The sequence below is a fragment of the Chanodichthys erythropterus genome, chromosome 6 (genome assembly GCF_024489055.1).
Source record: "Chanodichthys erythropterus isolate Z2021 chromosome 6, ASM2448905v1, whole genome shotgun sequence".
NCBI lineage: Eukaryota > Metazoa > Chordata > Actinopteri > Cypriniformes > Xenocyprididae > Chanodichthys > Chanodichthys erythropterus.
In genome coordinates, this window is record NC_090226.1 from 29868047 (window position 1) to 29889381 (window position 21335).

The window sequence follows — 21335 nt, forward strand, 5'->3', positions numbered from 1 at the left end:
CTGCACCATGTCATAATCCATTACAGGACTGTTATTGGCTGTGCAGTAAATTGCACAATAACAGCAGGTCCATCCAGTGACGTGCGGTAGCGTTAGCGCAGGCCTGTGATGGACTCTCCAGTATGCCCTGCCGGCTCATTTTATTAAAGCAGATATCATAATGCATCTCATGTTACTCACTGTTGCCAGATTCAACAGATCAGCACATTCAAACCAAAGCTGGTTATTGATTAATATATTAAACCACATCACCCCACATCACCCCAGCATGCACTACTAGAATCCCTTTATAAAAGTGTCCCAAATTAAACAGAATCATCTATAGTCATCTATAAAACAGGAACTTTTTCTATTTTTGGAAGTATTTCCTTGAGGTTACGGTTTTATGTACACTTCGCTAATGCCCTTGTGGAAGGACCCTCCTTGAAGGGATTCAGTAGCTCACTTTTGCTTGGAATGACCCTCAGTAGCATCCTCATCCCACAGCGGCCTTCACAGGCAAAAAACACATTTGAAATTCACCCAGAGAGAAAGAAACATCACAAGAAAACAAACCGATGTTAGCAAATTTATCATTGCACGCAAGTTAAATGGGAGCGAGAATAAACTCGGAAACTAAATATAATGACCTTGTTTTTAGTTCAGAAGAACAAGAGAGAATTTCAGAGAGAGACAGAGACTAACTTTGACAGTGAAAGTTAGCATAGATAGCATAGCATGTGAAAAAAAAAAAAAAAAACATGGATAAACAAGAGCAAGAAACCTAGGCAAAAAATATTTCAGAAGTTGTTTCTGAAGTTTTATTTCAGAAAAACAAGAGGCAGAATTAAAAAGAGAGGGAGAGAGAGAAACAGACAGGAAATAAGCAAAAGTTAGCATCCATAGCATAGGATGACAGAAAAACCATGGTTGAATGAGAGCAAAAAATTCAGAAATTAAAAAAATATTTCTGAGATCTTGTTTCTTGTTAAAGAAAAAAGTGAGAATTAAAGAAAAAATGAGTGCGAGGGAGAGAGAAAGAGAGAGAGAGGCGAGAGTTTCTCATTAGCATGCTCAGTCAGGTACGTCTCTGGTCTGGCTAGCTCAGAGCACATCCAGCTGTAGTGGGGTCTTAAAGCTCCCCCAGCCCGCAGACCCACCCATAATTACCCGCTTTAAGAAGAGGGAAAACGGGGGCATTATAAATTCTTCCCTCCGCCTCTATCTATCTCATCAATGCGTCTGTCGTCGTCTAATTAGCGGTCTAACTGATGAAAAATACCCCTGTCAAAATAACTCAAATAATGACAAAAGTTAACGCAGCACCCCATTTACTGCAGCACAGTCTCAAAGCACAAAAGCTGTCAGAGAAGAAAGTTCATTGATGTCAAAAAAAGAAAGAAAAAAAAGAAAAAAGGAGCAGACAAACAATGGATTAGGTTTTTGGGCGAGTCTCTATTTACATTTAGTTTACTCGGCACCAGTTAGTGGAGAATCTAGAGAGGTAGAGAGATTGGAAATCAGTTGTAATATGACAAACAATCCCTTTCTACTCAATAACAAATCAAAACAATCAGAATTTCTCAGATTTAAAATTTAAGGCCTGAAATGAAGAAAAAAAAACATATTTATTTAAAAAAGTATAAAATTCTTGTAATACTTTCCCTGAATCTGAATATCCCAACTTACCAACTATATAAGCTAGTAGGTGAAAAACTGTACGTGATAAGAGTAGTATGTCCCAATTCATAGTATTCTTAAAACAATAGGTAAAAAGTACCACGTTGACCTACAACTTCCACCAAGATTCTGTGTGCAACTGATGGACACTTCAGGACACGGATGAGTTGTTACATCACAATGACAACATGGCGGATGTAGAACATACAACTGAGTTACAACTGAACTATGTAGTACAGTCTTAATTATGAGTTTCTTTAAATATAACATTTTATAGTGGGAGTTACTTGCGTAGTACTCCTTTAAATTTGTTACATAACAGTACAAGCTGCATACTGCATTCACACACACACACGGCCCACAGGAAGTACTTTGTCTGTCTGATTAAGTGTAAATAGCAAACATGAGGGTCGACCTGCTGTGCTCTGAACAACATCTGGAGCGGGTCAACATCTGTGTCCAGGTTGCCAAGATTGCTAAACAAAAGCTGGCAGCCTTGAGCTTAGAGCTAATAGAGAATGATGGGAAGGGGGTAGATGATGATGATGAAGGCCTGCAGAGAGCTGAACAGAAGATCTGGGAGTCTGTTAACAAACGATCATTCAAATAAAGATTTGACTACAAATGTTACAGAAAAAAAGAAAATAATTTGTAGTATATTTCAACTGCTTTTGTTGATAATAAAAGTGGATACCATTGACTTTCATTGTATGGAATAAAAAAAAAGTCTTTTGTGTTGTATTCAGGTTAGGAATAACATGAAGGTGAGTAAATAAAAGAATCTTTATTTTTGCACAAACTGCTCCTTTAAGATGAAATCTACTGTTCAGTTGAAAACGAAATATATATGCACTCAACGTACACAAGCAAATCATGAGACGTGAAAGCATTTACCAGTTGACGGCCTTTTTAACAAACAGAAGTGGCACAGCAAAGGCAAGACATCAAATTCCATCTTCATACAGCTTTCTATAGAGCTTTGCAGTAGCTGCAAGCTGTTCATTCAAAGCTGGAATCTGGGGATGAAATTACCTTATGTGGGTTGTCATGAAAAGAGGAGCAGTACATTTTCCGTCCTTTAAATTAAAACCCATTAATGGAAACGCTGCTGAGAACACAAAGGATTTAAAATTAATATCCATCGAATAGGCCAAGGTTAGCATGCAGAGATTATAACACTACCGCAGCCGTGCATTATAGAGGTGATAAGTGTCTGTCAAGAACGATCATATAGAAGATGTATTTTGGGGTGTGGCACATGGTTTCTTGAAGACGATACTGATCTTGTTTCAAGGTTTTTTGATACTGTGCTTAGCCAGAGAGCAGCTTCTCTCAGTTCATTAATCATTCAGAGATGCTTGTTTTGTTTACAATCCAAATCTAGCACATTTTTGTGAGAGGCATTTCAATTTAGATGCTGTAAAGATAATAGTGCCTCACCGCCAACAAGCGACTGCTTCAGTGTTTTAAATTACTAAGCATAATGTATCTCGAAACAGAACTTTCATGGATTTTGGACTGGATTTCAACATCGTTCACCGCCGCGCTGTTTACGCATCAAATGAATTTGAATCTTGTGGATATGTTTAACAGCACATTATTACATACTTCGCCATGAGGGTGTTTGGCAATGTATAATCAATAAGAAATATGGTGACTTTCACTACGCTTTTGTTACAGATGCCAGAAAAACAATGAGAATCCTTTCCCAAAAGACAAAACACAAAGAAACTCCATTGGACCACAATAACATTGAAGAAAACATGCCGTGGAGTATTCTGTTGACACCAATTCCACATGTATGAAATATGTGAATAACTAATGATGTTTAAGTGTAATCAACCCAAGCTAAATTTGGCCCAGTGGGCCCTATAGCCCAGAGAAATCATAAGACATGTTTGTTGGGGTTTTGTTTGATCAAGCATAATTTTCAGGGCTCTTCAGGGAGCAATAAATAAACTGATAATGGAGCTTGATGCAAAAATGGTAAGGGCTTTGTAACTGGGCAAACCAAGAATGATGACTAACCGGAGGGTACAAGCGCGGCAGCTTTACAAGGCGCGAACAGAGTAAAGCCACTCGACAGGACGACGAGCCGTTCTCAGAGCGAGGATCATCTGCCGAGTTCATTAAATCTGCCTGCAGGACAAAGTCATCTGTGCTCGTCAACAACATTCTGCTCACAAGAAGCGATAGGTGCTCAGCGACCAAAGGAATTCAGTGCAGTACGTGCATGAAAACATGAATGCACAACCACCAGAAAACACGTGTGGGGATACAAATACACACAGGTTCATGTAAACATGTGCTTTACGATATCTTGCCATGTTTTTAAGCCTTAACATTCTAGGACCCTTGATGTGCATAAGAAACCCACAGGCGGATTTGACTCAAGAACACACTCTGACTCTGAATCAATGTCTACAGTTGTATTGATTTGTGTTTATAAAAAAAAAAAAAACACACATGTGATACTGGTATTTATACAGAATCAAGAATACAGACTCAATCCAGTTTTTAAATACATTTATCAATGTAAAGGGTTTTTTTGTTTGTTTTTTACAAATATTCTGAATTATTCATTTTTAAATATCATTACATCACACCAAATCAGACACCTTAGATTTTTGAGCTAGCTTTGCTTTATCAAATATTTTGAGAGGCTTATCTACCGCGACACAGAGTCGTGAGGGTATGCAGAGTTTTTGTTCCCCCAAAATTAATTTTAAGAAAGAAACTGAACACATTCTTATCATAAAAGAGGTGTATTCAAATCGCTGTATGTATGAAATTCTTTTTAATCTATTTTCTGAATAAATCAATCAATAGGAACAAAAAAATAAGTGGCATGACATTGACACGAATGCCATGTGGGAGGTTTTCAGTTCTTGTAGGGTAATACTTTTTAATTGTTGTCTATTTATGAATTATCAAGGTTCCTCATAATGTGGCATCATGTTCTCTTCTTTTCACCAGGTTACTGATTAAAACTTACTTGCTAATTAGCATGTACTAATTGCCTGTAGTTGTGACAGACTTGCTGTTTTATCAGCAATGCCTGACTAAAAATAGCACACTCTCTCTCCCTTCCTCTGCACAGGCTAATGGCAGAGATGTCTCACCACACAGCGGGCAAACTACACAGCAACTCAGGGTGAAGCCACAGATGCCCTAGTGACCCACCCCATCAAACCCCTGACCTAAGCGCACGAAACATCTCCTGTCTCTGGACAGCAGGGGTTGATGGGAATTATGCAAAGCTTTTAACATAAGCCTGCAGTTCTGCACTAAGTAAAAAGGGAATATCATAAGAAATTCTCTCAACAACTGAAATGCTGTACGACACACCTTAATGTTCTTCAAGAATTTCCATTGGAAGGACAAACACATCATGTACAGTAGGACTGTCACTAACAATTATTTTGGTCATCGAATAATCGATCGATTATTTTGCCGATTAATCGAGTAATCCGATTTTTTTCTGTGGTAATAAAAATAGAAAATGCACTATGTATTATAACAAATACCTGCAGAGGGCGCCAACGGCCTATTGATTGTTGTTGTTACACAGCAGATCAAAATCTTAATATTGGCCAAATGTTTACTTAATCTTTTTTAATTGGCCACTTCGCTACAATGTAAATGGGTCATTGACAAATACGGTTTATAAAAGTGTAAAAATAACATACGTTTTATTAAGTGTTAACAATGAGATTATGTGGTTTGCATAATCAATTAACACTGCTTTTGGCATTTTTTACAAGATGGACAAAATTTGTCACCAAAAAAGTCATTCAGTTTAATGAAGATTTCGGTTTTACCGAATGATGATATTTTCAAACAAGCTAGCAAAAGGACAATCAAACATTTTATATTTATTAAAAGTTTTTAAAATATTACAACATGTTTTATAGCGGTTGTACTGAATGACCTGATGTTTCGGGACATGATTATGAGCAAGTGAAAACATTAATTTTTCAAATAGTTAAGAGAGAGTTAGTTACTTTGCTTCAAGTCCATAGGTGTGTTCGACATCGGCTACGGCCAGATGCAACCGATCGGCGAGAGTAGCCGTGTGCAGGCGGGGAGGAGCTGAAAACGGAGACGTGAAGTCGGACACTTTCTGCTTCCCGTAGTGACGCTCGCGCTGTGGTTGCATACTTTATCACAGCTGAAGTGAAATAAATGCAATATTTGACTAACACACCGATCTTTCAAAAATACATTTTCATTCAATACTTTATGTACTGCTTACAGCATATTTTTACAAGAATAAAGTTCAACATAAGCATATATTATTTAAATACCAATGTAGTGGGGTCTATGCTTTTTATCATTTTTTTTTTTTGATAAACACAACACAATATAACTTTGTTAAAAGAGCTTTAACTGTTTTATAAATACAGATTTGTGAGCATTAGTGGAACTGAAGGCGTGACAATAAACATGAAACACACGTGATCGTTGTCATGCGGTGAAACCGGCCAATCATGAAACAGCTGTGTCGTCATCAGAACTCGTGCAGCTCCTCTTGAGATGCTGCGCTGGCTGACTCAGATGGCTGCTCTCGAATCGCTCTCGCGGTACTTTGAAATCATACGTCACAGTCACATGCCTTCAGCGCCAGCTCAAGTCGGACAAAAGTAACCGGAATGCACTGCTTCAAGTCAGCCGCCGATCGGTCTGCGCAGCGCCGCATGAGCTCGAACACACCTCATGTGGCCCTTTGCAGGTGTCTGAATCATGTGACACCCTGTCACATGATACTGACCGCATGACTTGATCCAAAATGGTCCTTTATATTGGTTACTCCGAATGACATCAATGAAATTAATTTTTCCGGACATTCTTTCTCATAACAAAGCAATGACTTCTGCACCACTTCCGGTATTTTGACGGTTACCCGACATGTATTAATATTTGACAAATATTATTTAGTAGCTACATGTAACCACACAAGTTTTCAAAAGAATGGCTTGACTGTAGACTTTACATCACGAATGGCTTACAGCTTAGCAAGCTACAGTATTAAATTTGCTTCCCAGACACTGGCACACAATGCCAACATAGACATCCAAATGTGTGTACTAGAGAATGATGACAAATGTGAACCCGCAGGAAGTATTCAAAGTAAGACTTTGTAATTATCACTTGAAAATAGATGTATAAAAACACTAAAACATCAAGATCCTTTGACTGAAGGCGTCTTTGATGTGATAATATATGCATACGCACACACATAGAGGTTGTGACTTCTAACACTACAATCTCAGCAAGCTCTTTTCAGTAGAGAATTGAATAGAGTATATAAGAACTCACATACCACCTAATACAAAAAGCCTTTACTACCAACAGTACCATGGCACTGAATGCATTGACTATTCACAACGAATTGCTCCTCTGAAAGACGCTTCAACACCTTAGCGGGACATTAAATGTTTGATGTTAGAGAAAAAACAATAAAGACCACAAGATCACAAAAGTGCAGGTATCCAAGCGTTTGTTGTAGGCACATCTGTGCAAGGGGCCACCCGTCACACTGGCAAACAACAGAAACCCATGGCACTGAAAAGGGGAAGTATTTAAATAAAATAAATATCATTGGTTGCTTCAGGCTTGGTGGCACAGTTAAAGATTAATGCTATTCTTCTGCAAATATTGCTCAGAGGGACAACATGAGTCAATTTTTCAACAGCAAAGCATTCATGAAAGCAAAAGCCAGGGGAGACCCTAAGGCGAGGCCTCTGGGGTGAGGTGGACAGCTCTGGATGAAAGATCAGCTGTCTATCAGAGGAAGTTTATGTGTTTGAGTGCTAGCAGAACACAATGACTGTCACAAAAGAGAAATCTGAATGTAACTCTTTCTGAAGTGTCTCTACACATGTGTGAGTGTAGTTTGCTCACCTGAGTAGGCCCAGTAGGACTCTTCAGCCGCTCTGCGGTGCCTGTCACCGATTGGCTGGTCATGATGCTCAGTTTTCTCCCACTCAGCTATTGCTGAAACAGAAAAATAACGAGAATGAGTTTTAGAGTATGTGATGTGACAACGTGAGCTTTGGTGCTCATGTGGGCAATGTGAGTTTGATTAATAAGTCTTAACTTTCTGTCAGTTCCAAATTCTCCTAAGAGAAGTTCTGTTCTTATATCTTTAAACATTTTACACAAATTAAGTAAATATGGTGTAAATATATATATATATATATATATATATATATATATATATATATATATATATATATATATATATATATATATATATATATATATATATATATATATAGTGTATATCTGTACCCCAACAATTAAATTGTATTACACTACACCCCACTCTCTAGTTATCTGTATTGAAATAATTATTTTTAAAATTCATATAAGAAGACTATAAGACAGAGCCCTAGCCAGTGCACAAGCATACGCAAATCATGAGGTTCAAACTACAGTTTAAAACCTGAGGCACACAAACAAATCACAAGACTAAACCTCATACACTCACACACACAAACACAAACACACCAGCCTGTGATCTCTGGCTAAACCAAGTCATTAAATCCTGTATAAACCAATCAGGCTCAAAAAAACTACTCCATTAGAGAGAAAAACAGCCCCCCACACAGCAGTATTTACAGCCTGTCTGCTCTGGGATCAGTTTCCCCTCCCTCATTAAAAATGTATGAGGGGCTAAATAAATAAACAAGGCCTGATTGGCCGGTGAGCGGAAGGCTAAAGCGCTAAGTACTGAGGCAAAGAGGCTGCGGACAAGGCGCTGGCAGCCGGAGAAGGTGGGAAGATCTAGCTGTGTCCCACCAGTAGGCTGAACTAATCTAGACTCAACCCGACAGGAGTTCTAGACCCCTTCGCCTACTTGTTCTGGGCTCTAAGGCTCATATTAGCTGTGAAATTACAACACCAGAGGATTGGGGAGCTTACTGGAATCCAAACCTCTTGGTCGTCAAGGATGCCAGAGATATGGCTGGGTTGAATAAGAATTTGTTCTGACTTGCAACAGGAGCTAGAGGGGTTAGGAAGGATGGCACACATCCCAGCACCCTGTGGCCACTGTGTGAGTTTATCAGAGGCGATCTCAACCCATCGGCTCCTGGCTGTGGGATGTCGGGGATGCACTGGAAGGTGAAGAGACTATGTGAGATCAGCCTCACAGCTGTCGTCCACATCCAAACTCTCAAACTCACTATGGCAGGACTTGGGGGCTGACTGCCATTTTAAATCTAGACTGACCCAAAAAAGAGTCAGTGGAAGAGAATGAAAAGAATAGCTGAAGAAAGCACTAAAAGGACTGGGAAAGGACTAAAACCACAGCAAGATGTCAACAAGGAACAGGCCACGTTTTTCCGCAAGCCTGTCGATGTGCTGACCACACTACGGTAACAAGGACAGACTGCCTAAAAGCCATCACTCAAAACATAATGCAATTTACAAGGCCCCTCTCTCTCTCCAAGCATGCTGGGTAAGTATATTCTGATATGAACAATGGGTGACTTTTTGTTTCAATGACAAACTGCCTTCTGCTCCTCGCTGCTCTAATTCTTCAGGATAGCGGCTCGGGCATGGCAGTGAATGCCAATGAGAGGGTATGCTATGGCTTCTCTATGAATTACATTATTGATTGCCGATACTCTTTGAACAGAAAATGTAATTATGCAATGCGGCATGCCGGGCTTAGTCGCTATCCTCCCGATATGTCACTCATGCTCCTATTCTCATTCTCTCAATCATTCCCTCCCTCCCTTTGTCCCTGTCCATCCATCAATGAAGTTCTCCCCCTCTCTCCAACACTCCAAAACTTACTTCCTGGGAGTAACTCTCTTGGACAGACTCGGGATGCCCCTTTAGCTGCTGTGATGAGTCATACATCAGCAGCAGAGTCGACCTCTTCTAGAGACGTGCGTTCTTTGTTTCTGTCTTTCAGAGATTTCTTCCAAGTGTGTCTAGCTCACCAGTTCTGGCTGTTTTCTGAGAACCTTCCTGCCAGTTTCTTTTTCCCCCCGTTGGCTAGTACCATCTCTTACGTCACTCCACAAACACCTGTGACTACACATCGTTGTACCCCAGGCCCTCTTCCTCTACTCCAGATGTCTTCAAAAATGGAGCATAAATGCTTTAAACAACCAAATAATTGGGCAACAGCACCTTGTCCAATTGCGTCTCAAGACTCAAACAAATAGAAGCACAGAAGTGTTCCAACCCAACAGGTCCACTATGGGAAAAGTGGTCAGGGCTCTGTGACACCTGGAAACAGATAGCCTAGAGAGACATTCTAGGAAAGCAAAATGGATGGAAAAAGATCATTCAAGTTGGATAAACATAACCTAACCCAAATTTCTTGATCTGCGCAAACAAAGTCTCTTCCACCGAGCTACTAAGTAACCAAAGAAGCTGTAATGTGTTTCAAATTCTTTTCCCTTAGCACAGGCCTAGCTCACCATCAGGTTGGTGATGGTTACTGCTCTTTTCATTGTTCTGTACTGACCGGCTCATGATTGTAACATGGTTACATTTCCACTGTGTTTACTACGTCAACAGCATAGGAGACTGACAAGGAAGAGAAGAAATTGTTGAATAAAGTTGTTATTTTTGTTTTGATTATGCCCACAAAAAGTATTCTCGTCCCTTTATTTTGCAATTATTCTGCTTATTTTACATATAAAATACAAGAATATCAGTAGTCCCATATTTATAATTGTGATCACAGAGGCTGTTTACAATGTTCCCTGAGAAACACTCTGCACATCCGTCTATACATTGGATTGATTTGAATAACTTTAATATACTTGAAGTGTGCACCAAGCACTAAGAAAATACAAGCACCGAAAATACACATACTCAATATTCAATGATTTGGTTTGGGGGAACAAAAATCCTGATCAGGACATCCCTAATAGACATTCCTTTTTTTCTTTTCTTTCTTTTTTAGAGGTGTAATGATACATGTCTTCGTCCCGAACCGTCATGGTACAGATATTACAGTTCGGTGTATGCAATCAAATGACGAATACAGTCGGTCACAGGCGATCCACACTCCAATGCATCGCTGTTTGCTAACCACAACAGGAAAAAGCACAGAAGAAGAAGAACAGACGATCTTTGCATATAGATATGTTTACTTATAATCTCTCAACCAGTGTTTCAACCACAGAAATACGACAATATAACAGCTTGAGAATAATATCTCACGTAGCATTAAATTTACCTCAGGCAAGTCATTTAGTGTCCACAGCATGTTAGTACACTAGAGAAATGAACTCAAGAGTGGAGCATTTCACAAGATATATGCACTATATTAGCTTATATATTCATTATATTTACTTTACCTGTTATTAATGTCTTAATTATTTTAATATATGTTTAAATAAATTTATCATGAAAACAAGTTATGACAGTAACTGTGTAAATGGTTATATTTCAAAAATGAGTTATGAGTCTTATTTGTTTACACATATTTTACAAAAATGTACATGTTTTTTATTTTATTTTTTATTTTAGTGTTGATTATTAAATCTAAAAATAAATAGCTGAATTTAATAGTGTGGGCTCTGTTGTTAATTGTGACATTTAATATTATAGTAATGTGCAAGAAAGGGCCCCCTATATATGTATAGTTTACTACATTAGAAAATGTTCTAAGAACATTTTCCAGCAATTTCATCCTGAGAAGTAAATCTTTGAAACACACACATGCAGAGATGAAGGCACTTACAAAAAAAAGGAAAATGTCTAATGAAGTGCACACACTGACAAGTTTGACAGAGCTAAGTCTCACAATTTTGACTGCTTCATTTCTGTGGTATATGGGGCAAGCTAAAAACAATAATGAGTTTGACACCCTCTGCCCATGTGTGGGGTACTGATGCAGAGAAAAGGGCTCTTGCCCTTCTTTAAAAGCAGGAGGGGTGAATAGTGGATAGAGAAAGTTACTTTTATCAAGAGATTATCAAGAGATACAAAGAACAACCAACCAGCCAGATTACCACATATTTCGACACACACATGTACACACTGAATCCCCTATCCTCTAGATCCTGTCGAAATCAATCAGCATCAATTCAGCCCAATATGCACAAAGAGCCTCTGTACACACAGATGGACACACATGATCAAGAGAATGCATGAGACTGGGCAAACATCAAACACACACACACCAAAAGAATGTCATATTGTTCAAAAACAAGCAACATCGGCTTAAAGCACAATCTTTCAAAATCTAGAATCAACTGCGAGTCGATGCTAGTATACGCTTGCCTTCTGTGATCAAATCTCCGGCGCCAGGGGTTCCATCTAGCCCGGCTCTTCTAAATGAATTCTGACGTAATTGATTTACATCCCTCTATTAGAGCTGCAGAGTTTTATGAGGAAGATATTGGGAGTTGACGTTTTTGTCAGGCTGTCTCCACAGAAACAATGATAGAATGAGGGGAGTTATGAGGGCTTCATTTTCAGACACGGATTCCGGAACTCTCAACGAGATAAGTCTCAGAGGAGCCATGCGATGTCGTCTAACTGCCACTCAGAGATTGCTTTTGCGGAGGATGGGCCAATCATTGCTTAATGAAAGTATGTGTCAAAAAAGTTTATTTTGAATGAAACCGAAGGAAGTCTCAGTGCTAACTACAATTGGTGTTATACAGATTATTAAATATATTGAGAAATTTGTAGCATAAAATGAAATGAATGGTTACCATGGACAAGTAATTTGTAATTCATTTAGGCAAGACAGAGGCTAGTGTGTTAGCAAACTGAACAATCACAGTCACACACACACACACAAATCCTTGGCAAACTATGGAACACAAGCTTCTGCCAAAAGCTTCTTCTGACCCTGAAATACTCTTTGTATTTTCAGAGATTCACAAAATCATACAGCCGTACTCTGCCTGACAGGTAAGTTTATACAAGAAAAGAATCAGACATTTATTGAAAAGGTAAGTTTACACTTACAAGGAGTTTGACTCTGAGAAATACTCCCAAGATAATTATACAATATAGAAGAAACGAGAGAGGAAAATATGTTGTAGATGTAGGTTTTAGGTTTTAGTTTATTTGCACAAATATAAAATATTTAAAATATATAAAAAACAATTCATATACTGTGCAGGGAGATGCAAAAAACCCAAAGGGCTTATTTAAAGCCTCCACCTAAACAACAACAAAAAACTAAATGGGAAATTAAATTAAAAAAATAAATAAATAAATAAATTATAAGTGAATTACAACATGTATATAATAATAATAATAATAATAATAATAACATTCTGCAAAAACAAACCATAGAGTGCATGAAACATCAATAAACAAAAAAGCACAATTACAAAGCAGCAATAAAATGATTCTTTATACATCTTTTGTAACATTTTAAAGAAGAACATTTTTCTGCTAAATGAGATAAACTATTCCATAATTTAATACCCCTAATTCGTATAGAATATTGACCTCTACAAGTGAGAATTTTAGGAAGATGAAAATCTGAGCATTGACGAGTTAAGTGAAAGTGAACCTGTGAATTTACTTTAAAATAAATCTTAAATTGCTCTGGAATGTTACCTTCATGTACAGAATACCGTTAAAACATCATTTTTTCATCTCCGAAACATTGCAAGGCTTCGTCCTATGCTTTCTTTTAATGTTGCAGAAAAACTGATCAATACGTTTGTTTTTTCGCCCATTGATTATTGCAATGCCCTGCTCGCTGGAGTATTGAAAAATACTCTCAATAAACTCCAATATGTTCAAAACTCAGCTGCCAGAATCCTAACAAGGACAAGAACTCGAGAGCATATCACTCCTATCTTGGAGTCCCTACATTGGCTTCCCGTCAGCTTTCGTATAGATTTTAAAATTCTCATGTTGACTTATAAGGCCTTACATGGCTTAGCCCCACACTATTTATCTGAGCTTTTAACAGTTTACACTCCCAGGCGTGAGCTCCGTTCTTCGGAGTTAGGCCTCCTGACCGTTCCCACTACTCGCATGCGCTCTATGGGTGACAGGGCTTTCTCTTCCTTTGCTCCAAAACTCTGGAACTCTCTCCCCTGTGATATTAGACATGCAAACTCTCTTAGTGTTTTTAAAGTTTCTCTTAAAACTTATTTCTTTAGACTGGCTTATATGTAATCTGTATTTTTATTTCTCTTCTTATTTTGTATTGACAGTAGAGGGTAGAGCAAAACAAAACACCGGTCACGAATTACAAGTCTAAAATGAGAATTTTTAAAGAGAAATATCAGAGGATTTCGATATAAGAGAGCATGTACTCTCACCTAAGCTTGCGCTACTTCTACATCCTACGTCATACGTCAGGTCAGAGGTCACTCTTGCGACTTGCGTACAGCCGTTGCTGGAAGCCAGTATAGTTTATAAAGTTTTAAATATGGAATGTAAATCTTTCTTACAAAACCCCATCGCTTCGCTTCAGAATCCCCCCTGGAGTCGTATGGATTACATTTATGATGAATGGATACGTTTTTTGGAACTTCAAAAAGTAGAAGAAAGAAGATAATCATATACATGTAGGATGGCTTGAGGGTGAGTAAATTATGGGATAATTTTCATTTTTGGCTAAACTAACATTTTAAGTGTTGGTTAAGTGGCCAAACACTTTCTTGCCACACTTTGTGTAAAATTAACAATATATAATCTAGAAAAAACTGTAGAACTGTATATGTAGGTATTTAGTGTGTAAGGTTCAAGATGAAAACAGTATTGCTGTCAGTGTCCACTATTCAATTGTGACTGACATTCATATATTATGTTCAGTTATCAATGCTGACTTTAGCCTGAGGGTAGAATCTGTTCTCATGCTTAATTCTTTCGGTTAGATAGTTTTGAATTTTAAGATTGCACAGACTTAATTGAAATGCACATCAGGCATTCACATTCATGCACTTAACCTTGATTTTGCTTTTGTCTTTTTGGACAGGAGGGGTCAGAATGTGTATGTGTGTCCTAATGGACTCATTAAAATTCTCCTCCGGTCTCTCCTGAAGGGCATTCACCCTGTGGGCACATCCAGGACATATATACCAATGTCCAATGCGAAGATGCACATGCCTTTACACACTTGGAGCAACATCTGTCGCCTAAATCTGTCCAGAAATGTGAGAGAGCAGCAAATACAGCGAGGACACACTAGGACAGATGGAAGAAACAGAGATTTAGGGCGAGCTGTGAGCATCAGAAAAACAAAACTGCTTCAACCCCTTTACCCATAACACCATGCTGCACTTCTCAGGCCAAGCAGGATAAGCCTGCACTGAAGTACCTGTACTGTGCCTTTGCCATGGTTTTTTATTATAAATCCTGACACTGGTGCATGGCTCAGTGTTCTAAAAACCATGGTACCCCTAGAACTATCAGATCTGACTCACAATCTCCTGATGTACAGTATAGACTTAATATATCAGTCAATATTAATAGTCTTGTGACTTAATCCAAATATTTGGCTTCATTTTAATGCAAATTACAACTATGAAAAATCGATAATGTACAACCTCTGGCATAGAGAAACCAAACTCCTTTTAGCAAAATTAATTTAAAAGCAGACAATGTACATTTTGTGTGGAATATAGAGACAGGATCAGCTCTCTTTAAAGTAATTTACTTTACTTTCAGTATAGTACCAGCTGACTGCAGGAATTTCTATTATCCCTTTTATCCAAAATGGTACCACTCTCAAAGCACCTCACGTTTTCATCCGCTTATGAGCCGAACAATGAGGTAACTGACTGTGTCATTAAAAAACGTGCCATGTTGTCACACATTTCAGAATGGTCTAGAGGTTCTCAACTTGGGGGCCTTAATGAAAACTGAAAATTAAAATGAGACAAAAAAGCTTTAAAAATGCTTAAAAAAAAACCAAAAAACAAGATATTTCTTTAAAACTTCTGGAATTCTATTATTTAATTCAGTTAAAGGATCAGTTCATCCAAGGTGTATGACTTTGTTCTTTCTGCTGAACACAATCAAAGTTATATTAATAAATATTCTGACACATCCGAGCTTCATAATGGCAGTGAACAGTACCAATGCGTCAGTTGCGCTTTTTTCGTAAGTTGATATAATATGGAAGGTGGTCTGCCGGAAGGTAGATATTTTACTTTATAACTGTATTAATCCCTGTATTGCCTGGCCTGATTAGTTGTCTGTTTCACCCTTCATCACTGTGTTTGGCACAACAGGACACTGACGTTAGTGATTCCTTGTTCAAAAACAATATATTCAAAGGGTCATGCCCTTTTTTTTCAGTTTTTCCTTGGGCCTGAGAGGGTCACCACCACCATGTCGGTTGAAAGGAGTGCTATGTGCATTTATCTCTATTGAGACCGATGGAGAAAAGAAAGGAGGGCAAGAGAGTGAAATGAAGAACAGGTCCTTTTATTTCTCTTCAAGAGAAGCTTGAAGGTCAAGGCACATGAGAAGAAATATCCGTAACAGATGCCACATAGCAAGGCCAACAGCCGACAGCGGACAGCTGCTTCAGCCTGCCGTGGTTCAACTCCCACAGCTGTGAAGAGAGGTGACATGTTTGCATCGAGTGTGTCTTTGCGTATTTCAATATCAATGCCTGTAGACTCGTCAAGCGCTGGTAAGGGAGTTTGCGTCCCATCCATGCTGTGATTAAAAACATGCCACACTGTGAATCTAACAGGACAAAGGCTTTGAGGTCTCGAGACAACAGCCTTTGTAGCATTTGTTATGTCTACATCAGGGTCCTGTGGCTAAGCAGCTATCTTAATGATTTCAAGGACAAGACAGGAGGTCTCTTGTTTATGGAGCATTGAGTCCAAAAGAGCGAGAAAGAAGAAGGAGACGGAAAGAAATGGACTGTTATTAAATCGGAAGGCGCCTAAGCAGCTGACAAGCAGTGTGTGACTGTGTGTGTGTGTGTGTCAAACAGGGAATGAGAGAATGAGAAAGGGGTAGAGACATTGAGAGGGAGAAAGAAAAATGGTGCTGGCAGCGCCAGGCGACACTGTTAGACATAATAACATAATTTGAAGTAATGATGGTTGCCCTTTAAGATAGTCTACGGGGAGAGAAAGAGGGATGAACTAGACTGTCTTTGGTCTCCAAATGAAGCATCCAGCTACATTGAACATTACAAAAGCCATTTATAACAAAAGTCACTGTCACTTCTTGACCAATTAGTTTAAAAACATAACATGAATGATTGGCCAACACATTGGAAGCATGCAGTCCCACTGTACACTGATTAGTGGTGCATTAAAAGTAAACCTATAATATCTGGAGAAAGTCAGCTGTTAGATTTCCATGCATCTCAAATGGAGCTTGACCCTCTCAGAAAGCATCCAACATTTTTTTGCAAATCAGAGTCAGGATCTAAGTGATACAATAAAGAACAAGCTGCTCGTTGAAGAAAAAGAAAAAAAAAACCTTGCTTCTAGCTAAATTTTTGCAAGACTTCAAAAACGTGCCTATACGTACAACTCACATTTTCACTTTCCAGATAAAATGACCACTAGCGGCAGTAAAACACCAACAACTTTCATATCTTTTCACACAAATTATGATTACAAGGGCAGATTATTCATTAATAAAGACTTATTTTCGCACGGTTACTTCCACAATACTATGTTATGACCTCAAAACACTTTTACAATAGTGCATGATTTATAAACAAATACATTTTGGCAGTTGCATCAAATAATCAGCTCCATATGTATAGCTTTTCTGATGTAGTAAACTTGCTCAATAGCTCTCCTGGTATAGCACGGCACTTGCGATGCGTATTGTTTGTCCTGTAAAAAAATGAGTCATGATAAAGACTTGCTTCAGTAAATTGTTCTAGGGCTGCACGATATATCGCATGAGATTGTCACGCGCATTTCATCAATAAAGCCGGTTCCCTGATTACCGCTAAGTCGCCATCACCTGCTTTCAAATGCAGCGGCATTTAATAGACAGAGCCGTAGATCACTGAAAAGCCACGCAATATCGCGTTCATATCGCAGATGAATCGCCTTCGATAATGAACGCGATATTGCGTGGCTTTTCAGTGAACTACGGCTCTGTCTATTAAATGCCGCTCCATTTGAAAGCAGGTGATGGAGATTTAACGGCAATCAGGGAACCGGCTTTACTGACGAAATGCGCGTGACAATCTCATGCGATATATCGTGCAGCCCTAAATTGTTCTTCTCTCATGTTCTGTTTTGTTAACACTATTGGTTAGGTTTAGGGTAGGGTTTAGTGTCGGTGGTATGTTATTTTCAAATGCTATAAAGCATTAACCATTTAGCTCCACTTACTGTACATTTAATTTCCAAAATGATAAATAATACGTTCATCTCGCGTTCAGCTGTTTCGGAAGAAATTAAAGGAGCTTTTGCACATTTTGAACATTTTCATTGTTTTGCCGTGTTCGCACCGCAGGAACTAGGAATGAAATTAAATTAGCTCCTACATCAGAGTAGGGTCTAAACCAGCTCTATAGGAACTACCAGTGACGTAAGTGTACACTGATTGGCCAAAGGCACACAAATCACCAGCACCCGCCATTTTTAAAAAGCTGTATACAAACACAGTTTATAGCCTATATATTTACTCCACACTCTACGAACATACGGAAACAACAAAAGATGGGCCTCTCGAGTTAAGGAGAAAGTCCAATGCAACTTTGAGGGGACCAAGCAAAACATAATTATGTATTTCTGCTCAACTAGTGACATTGGACATCAACCACACGGCTAATACTTTTTTCAAAGGCTGTCTTCTTCCTTTGTATAATGGTTCTATCTAATAGCAGACTGTTAAACAAATCGTAAACTAATGAATATGGAGAATGCGAGCGCCTAGGGGAACTATTAGTTCTCGGGGAACCACCCTGGTGGCTAATTCTTAGAACTACCTGGTGTGAAAGACCCTTAAGTGTGTGCTTTAAACACAAGCTATGAATCCAATTCATATTAGAATCCTCCAAAAAATATTTGTCAAAACTATTATAATTGATGACATCATTCGAAGACATTAATTCCTAAACCTTTTCAGAAGGTGAGATTCTTTTTGGGGATGTTAAAACGCATCAAATTTTTTTCAACTAGTCAGGTCTTCATCATACACAATCCTGATTAAGACCTGACTGGTCGAAACCTTGCTGTTTTTTTGTAAATAAACTTTCTTGAGCTGTAATTTCAGTGTGTTTATTGTTGTTTTGCTGTCCTATACCAGAGCACAATTCAGGTTTTGGATGTGGACACCTATTTGTATTTTTTCAGGGTATATTTCGTGCTTTATTCCCTTAAGCGGCTGTCTTTGTTGTCATAGATAATCTGATTTAAGACCCTCACAAATGCATCCTTTAAAAACATAGTTGAAACACACATGCTAAATCCCACTGTCTGCTATAAATAGAAGAACATATGCAAAATAAATGGCCAAAACCTATTTAATTGATACATGGGGGTCATTATAAGCATGTGTGTGTGAATCACAAGTTGTATACAAGCAGAAAAAAAGGTGCTTAATCATTTTTGCACCTGTTTGTGATTAGCAAACTCTCGCACTCATGGCAGGGTGTTAAGAATGCTAAAGATGCCAGCGGAGCGAACGGCAAGAGCCTCGATTAGACAGCAGTCAGTCACCGTGAGGACAGAGAATGAGAAAACCGCTTCCCGTGGCTGTGACTGGGAGGAGACGCTGGCGCCGCTCCAGTGGAAGTGTGTTTGTGTGCGAAGTGTGTGGAAAAGGGGGCGCCTCGGGGCAGGACGTTCGGGCATGGAACTCGGGCCCACAGGAAACAAGAGAGAAAAAGACAAGACCTCGAAATAGCACTCTACTTCCCCTCACTTCTATTTGCATACAAAAGCTAGAACTGGCCATGGAGTTCAGTCCCTCGAGGTTCCTACCGAATGCCAGGAACGCTCTCGGTACCTCTCTCTCTATCTTTCTCTCATAGTTTGCCCAGAACTCCTTGGAGTCTATCAGGCACTGCATTATGCTTTCTGCTGGCTTCATTAGTCCTGCATGCGCACCGGAGAATTTCATTACATACACACGCAGCCAAAGTTCACAAAAAAACAACAGTCCCTGGGCTACATGACTTTCCTTTGTGATCTGATTAACCAGAGAGAGAGAGAGAAAGATAGTGTTGGTGAATTGATGTATGCAATAAAAAAAAATAAATAAATAAATAAAAAAAAACACATGGAATAGATCCACACCCAATGAGAACTGCGTTGAACGAATACCGTGAACAACGCTTTCACAGAAGGGCTGGATCCCAACCAGGCCGCCATGTGTTCTGTGAAACTGCGAATGTTCTTTGCCCTCTGCAATATGCTTCACAGATCTTCCGTATGAATAAATCACGACGGTAGATACCGTACTTCCTGCGTCAAATTCTCATTCATGTCATTTATCTCATCTTTCTCTATGTCTCATTTACATTTTTTTAAAACAATTAGTCATCACCAACCTGTTTGGTTTGACAAAGACGAGTGTAATTCTGCTACAGACATGTCTCCTCTGACAGAGGTGCGATGATCTTGGGTGCAATAAACGTGTGAATGTTTCATATTCGAGTTTTAAGTAGAAACCATTGTGCTAATGTCAAAAAAACATTGACAAACACACGTTTTACAGTTCCTGTTTTGTGCGTAGGTGACTGCATGTGTTTCATAACCTCATCTGGAAAAAGAAAAGGCAATGTGTTTAGCCTCGGCTTGTTGCGATGACACCACACATGCCGCCGCTATTCCGGCTAATGATTTTGAATCGATACGGAGACCCGTGGTGCTCCTTCATGCAAAAGGGGTCAACTCGCAGGTCACAGCTAATCTATTACTGCTCAAACACCAATACGGCCTTGGACACAGAAAATGTCATCTCAACCAAACGAGGCAAATAAGGTGTACCTATTCTGTAACAGTTTAAAAATGACTGATTTTGCAATATACTCATCCTATCTTTCTACAAGTCAGGATTGGCAAACACACATAGACACTGGAGACTCAATTTAAGAGCGCAGACAAGATTAAGGCGGCTACACGTATGAAATTATTGTTTGTAGTGTTGAAAACAAGATCGAAGGCTGTGAATGGGGTGGCTAGTCGACGTCAAGATTTCCACAGTGTAATCTCGCCATGGTTGGATGCGGAAAAGTGCTGAACATGAAATTTGTGAACGTGGAAATTCGATTAACACCCACATGAGGTGATGAGGCCCCTATTCTATAAACACACACACACAGAGCCACACACAGCTCAGCGCTGGCCCAATGCAAACTACGAGCTCTTCCCCCCTGCCAGTGGCTAATGACAGACCCACTGCTTCATGGCAGGAAAACCATCTGGTGGCTGCAAAGCTTTTAAACCAAACAAAACACTGCCAACCAGAACAAACTGTGTGATCGACCATGACTACACACATATACACGATTGTATGCATCATTCATGTCATCTGGTTGTCACGAACGTGGTGTGTGTTCATAAAACTTTGCTTTGGGCTGCTTTGCAAACTTTTTTATAATTTTACGTGCACGTGTGTGTGTGTATGCGGACACACATTCAATATGATAAATACAGTGAATGCGGCGTGTGGCACCGAGGGCCTGCGGATTGCAGCCTCAGTAGATTACGCACCTACATTCATCACACACACTTTCTGAATCATGCTTATTTAGCTGCGTGGAACTGCTTCATAATCAC

At 39.1% G+C, this 21335-nt stretch overlaps 1 protein-coding gene across 2 annotated transcripts in view; it reads right to left on the reverse strand.

The window, feature by feature from the left end:
* ptprga (protein tyrosine phosphatase receptor type Ga) overlaps window positions 1-21335 on the reverse strand; it is a 308651-nt gene that overhangs the window by 230650 nt on the left and 56666 nt on the right. For both annotated transcript variants that reach the window (XM_067388598.1, XM_067388597.1), the window contains exon 2: window positions 7564-7656. In XM_067388598.1, the coding sequence (XP_067244699.1) occupies window positions 7564-7656 (93 nt within the window). The remainder of the gene's footprint in view (window positions 1-7563; window positions 7657-21335) is intronic.